General features: G+C 58.2%; 1 protein-coding gene across 1 annotated transcript in view; it reads left to right on the top strand.

Moving 5' to 3' along the window:
• LOC104523087 (kinesin-like protein KIF1A) overlaps positions 1-2,237 on the top strand; it is a gene marked incomplete at its 5' end in the record, with an annotated part of 3,912 nt that extends 1,675 nt beyond the window's left edge. Inside the window, 5 exon segments of the mRNA XM_029084398.1 lie at positions 116-333; positions 471-617; positions 733-925; positions 1,001-1,119; positions 1,652-2,237. Of these exon segments, the coding sequence (XP_028940231.1) occupies positions 116-333; positions 471-617; positions 733-925; positions 1,001-1,119; positions 1,652-1,694 (720 nt within the window).
• Between the last annotated feature and the right edge of the window lie 1,794 nt (positions 2,238-4,031).

The following is a 4,031-nucleotide window of genomic DNA, read 5'->3' as shown; positions in this document are numbered from 1 at the left end:
ACCCCATGGTGTGAGTGGTGCCTGCTCCGGGGTCCCTGCTCCCTCTGCTTGCCCTGGTGTTCCCAGAGCTGGTGGCTCTTGGGATAGTGCCAGGAGAAGACCCTGCTGGCCAGAGGTCTTGCCTCTCCCCATATGAGCAGGTGCCTGGTCCTTTGCCTGTGCCCAGCTTTGGGCAGAAACTCAAGTCCGTACCTCTGCTCCTCCACAGCTGTCTGAAATGTCTGTGACCCTGATGAGAGACCCCTCCATGCCAGCTCTTGGGGCCACCACTCTCACCCCCTCCTCGACCTGCCCGTCACTGGTGGAAGGACGCTACAACGCCATGGAGGTCAGGTAAGAAGGTGGCCAGGAGGTTCAGGTGATGCCCCGGCATCCCCTGAGCAGGGCAGCTGTACCACTGGGACGTTGTCCTGGTTGATGGGTGTTCCCCAGCTGTCACTCTCCCCACACCCTGGCCTCCTCCTCCCCAGACTCCCTCAGGTCTCCTCCAGGGCAGAGAGCCCTGATCTGGAGCCTGTGGTAGAAGAAGAACAGAAGAAGTCCCCAGCCCGCCAGCCTGAGGAGGAAAAGGAGCCCCAGCGTTTGCTGGTGCCTGACATCCAGGAGATCCGGGTCAGGTAGGAGCAGCTGGGCAGCAGTGAGGGAAGCACTTTGGGACTGGGAGGGACTGTGCCCTCCTGTTGCCGCCTCCTCATGGTCCATGTCCCACCCTGACCTTGGTCCTTTCTGCAGTCCCATCGTCTCCAAAAAGGGCTACTTGCACTTCCTGGAGCCCCACACCAATGGGTGGGTGAAGCGCTTCGTGGTGGTCCGGCGCCCATATGTTTACATCTACAACTCAGACAAGGATGCCGTTGAGAGGGCCATACTCAACCTCTCCAAGGCCCAGGTGGAGTACAGCGAGGACCAGCAGGCCATGCTCAAGGTAGGGTGCCCAGAGTCAGCCCAGCTCTGCACACCACCTTGGGTGAGGGACTCAGCCCTGGCTCTTCCCCAGCAGACCCCAAACACGTTTGCGGTGTGCACGGAGCACCGGGGCATCCTGCTGCAGGCGAGCAGCGACAAGGACATGCACGACTGGCTTTACGCCTTCAACCCCCTCCTGGCTGGGTCCATAAGGTACTGGGGGCAGCTGGGGGAAGGGAGGTGCAGGGAAGGCGTTGGAGGGGGGTCCACAGGCAGCTGAGCGAGCTCCCTGCCCTGCTCCCAGTGCTCCCCCTGCTTCAACCCCTCTGGTCAGGAGTGGGGAGCACCTCCTGTGCAGATCTGTGCTTGGACAGGTTCTAAGCTGGCAAAACTTGGACTGTATTAGTCTTGATTTCAGCTCCTCCCCACTTAAATGCTTCAGTCTAGGGCCAGATCCTCGCTGGTATGGAGGCGGTGTTGTTTTGAGTTCAGAGCAATATCCATGCCTGGCAGCAGGGACACTGGCCCGTCACTGTTCTTGAGAGCATCTCAAGTGGCAGGACTAGGGTAATAGGAGTAAATGCACAGAAATGTGTGTGCTCTGGCTAAAGAGACATCAATCCTGTGTCCCTCCAGCTCTGGCTGGATTCAAGCACCAGCCTGGAGCCAGGACACTGAACCCAGGGGACCACACCTCTCCTCATCCACATCTCTGACACCTTTTGTCTCTTGTATTACAAATCAGATCCAAGCTGTCCAGAAGGAGAACAGCCCAGATGAGAATCTAACCTGAAAAACACCCTCCACCTCATCCGTCTGCCGACAGGATCAAGATAGCTGATTCTGTCTCAAGACTCCCCATGTTAACGTCTGATCTCTCACACCATCTGCTGCCCCAGCTGTCTGCTCCATGGAAGGATCTGTCTCAATTCAAACCTTCACGGCGGAAACTCACTTCCGTTCGTAGCTGCAAAAGCCTGGACCCGCCTAGGCAGGATTTCTCATGCGCGTGCCATCTTCTGCCTGTCCCCCCAAGGGTGACCTTCATATCACACCATCTGTAATGCTCCAGAAAGGTCCTTGTCAGAGGGGAGGAAGCAAGGAGGGCGGTTTCAGCTAAAAGCTGGTCTTTGATCTACAGAGGTGGGAGTGCGGTAAAGCTTTGAGGTGGAAGAGCAGGAGGAATTGCCTCCATGAGAAGGGAAAGTGGTAGTTTAGGTATGGGAATTTCCTCGTTTATTGATGTTGCTGCAAGAGATGGCAGGGTAAGATCAGGTGTCGGTAATTTAAGATTATATTTATAAAGTATTTATTTCTATTTACGTCATAAAAATCCCATAAGTTGGGTCCTGGCCACCAGACAATGCCTCCCCCAGGCAGGGGAGAGCCTTGGTGGTGGGCCGGGCTCCTGGAGATACCTTCCCTGGGACATCCCTGGCATGTGTCTGGCGGTGGTGGTGCTCTTGCCCTTGCTCCCTGCCCTTCCCCAACCCTCTGCTTTGCACCCCCTGCAGCTTAAACTACTTCTTCCCTCAGTGGTGGCTGGACAGCCCACCATGTCTTCCCAAAGGAGGCAATTCCTACCTGCCCCATCTACCTCCAGAAGTGGGGAGCCTGCCGTCTCGGCTGGCCGGGGCACCCGCGTCCATATGGATGGGTCACCTTGCTTCAGAGCTTGGTCCTGCTGGAGGGAAAAGGAGGGCTCTGGGGACAGCTCTGCCTGTCACTTTGTGTGGGGCTGCCCTTCCCAACCAAAAGCATGCCGGCCACCTCCACTATCCCAGCCTGGGAGCCCTGGGGGACTTGTCCAAAGGGATTCCCCCCCTCTTAGGGCAGGACACCAAGGGTCCCATCCCTGCAGGGAGTGTGGAGGTTCAGGTGGCTGCTTCCAAAGCTGGGTGGGAGTTCCCCAGGAGCTGGGGCTAGGAACAACCATCCGAATCCACAGGATCCTTGTTGCCCTTTCCTAAAGGGCTGTCATGTCCCTGCTCCTCCCAGCAGGTCAACAGGCTTGAAGCAGGTTGGAGGGGCAGGGGAGGCTGGTGTGGGGGTGTCAGGGTGGGAATGGGGCTTCTTTTTACTGTTGTAGTTGGTGTTTTCTCACTTCTCTTCCCCCACCGCAGTAGCAAGCACCCACCTCCTTTCCACCCTGCCTTCTTTGGCATGTTAATCCAGGGGGCTTCCTGCGGTGGAGGTGGTTTCGCCAAAAAAATCTTCTCCTCCAGCCATCACCGCTTCCCACCTTCCCCAGCAGCAGCTCTCCCTCTCTTCCTTCTCCTGTCTCTCACCCATGGGGCGATGCTGTCGTTCAGGGCTTCCTGGTGGCACCTGGCACAGCTCCTGGTGGGAAGGCGAGCATCTTCCTCCTTGCATCTCCTGGGCATCCCCCAGCTTCGCTGCCACACCTTCACAGCTGACCTTCCCTCACATAGCACGGCTGCGCCTTGGCTCTGCCACACCTCCAACGCTGTCTGTGGTGTGTGTGCGTGTGTGTGTGTGTGTCACACGTGGTGCTGTCGTCTTCTCATCAGGCTCATGTCATGTGGGGCACGGATGGGCAGGGACATGGTAGGCATTGCAGGGACCCCCTCACTGCACGTCAGGCGCTGCTCAGCTGAGGTTTCAGGTCATGGAAGAGGTTTTGGCATCCTTCCTGAGCCTGTCCCGGTTCTGCCTGGCCTTGCTGCAGCTCCTTGGGCATCTCATCCCATCATTCCGGCCCAAAACTGTGGTGGAGCCCCGCTCCCTGGGCAGGCGGCAGTTTGCCCACCCAGAGCAAGCTCCCCATCAAATTGGGTTTCTTTTCCCTGCTGTGATCCATTTTAGAGACCTGGAGGCCGACTCATGCCCTTTATGGAGGGAGAGGTGCCCACCCGGCGGTGCAGAGCGGCAGAGGTGAAGCAGGGGCCCAGGCTGCACCATCCCAGTTCCCATGTCCTGGGCAAGGACCAGTTGGTACCATCACAGAGTTCAACGTCAGGGGCTTGGGATGGAAACACTGGGTGCCCCAGGGGTGAGGGGAAGCTCTTCCAGTGCAGAGGCAGCTGCTGGCAGAGTCAGGACCTGTGTCTGCCAGGGACCAGACACAGGTTTACCAGCCGGGCGGTGGCTGCCCGTGCCGCGGG

This window comes from Antrostomus carolinensis, unplaced genomic scaffold (genome assembly GCF_000700745.2).
Source record: "Antrostomus carolinensis isolate BGI_N321 unplaced genomic scaffold, ASM70074v2 scaffold30113, whole genome shotgun sequence".
Taxonomy (NCBI): Eukaryota; Metazoa; Chordata; class Aves; order Caprimulgiformes; family Caprimulgidae; genus Antrostomus; species Antrostomus carolinensis.
Note: the sequence above shows the minus strand (reverse complement) of the source record. Positions and strands in the feature narration are given on the sequence as shown.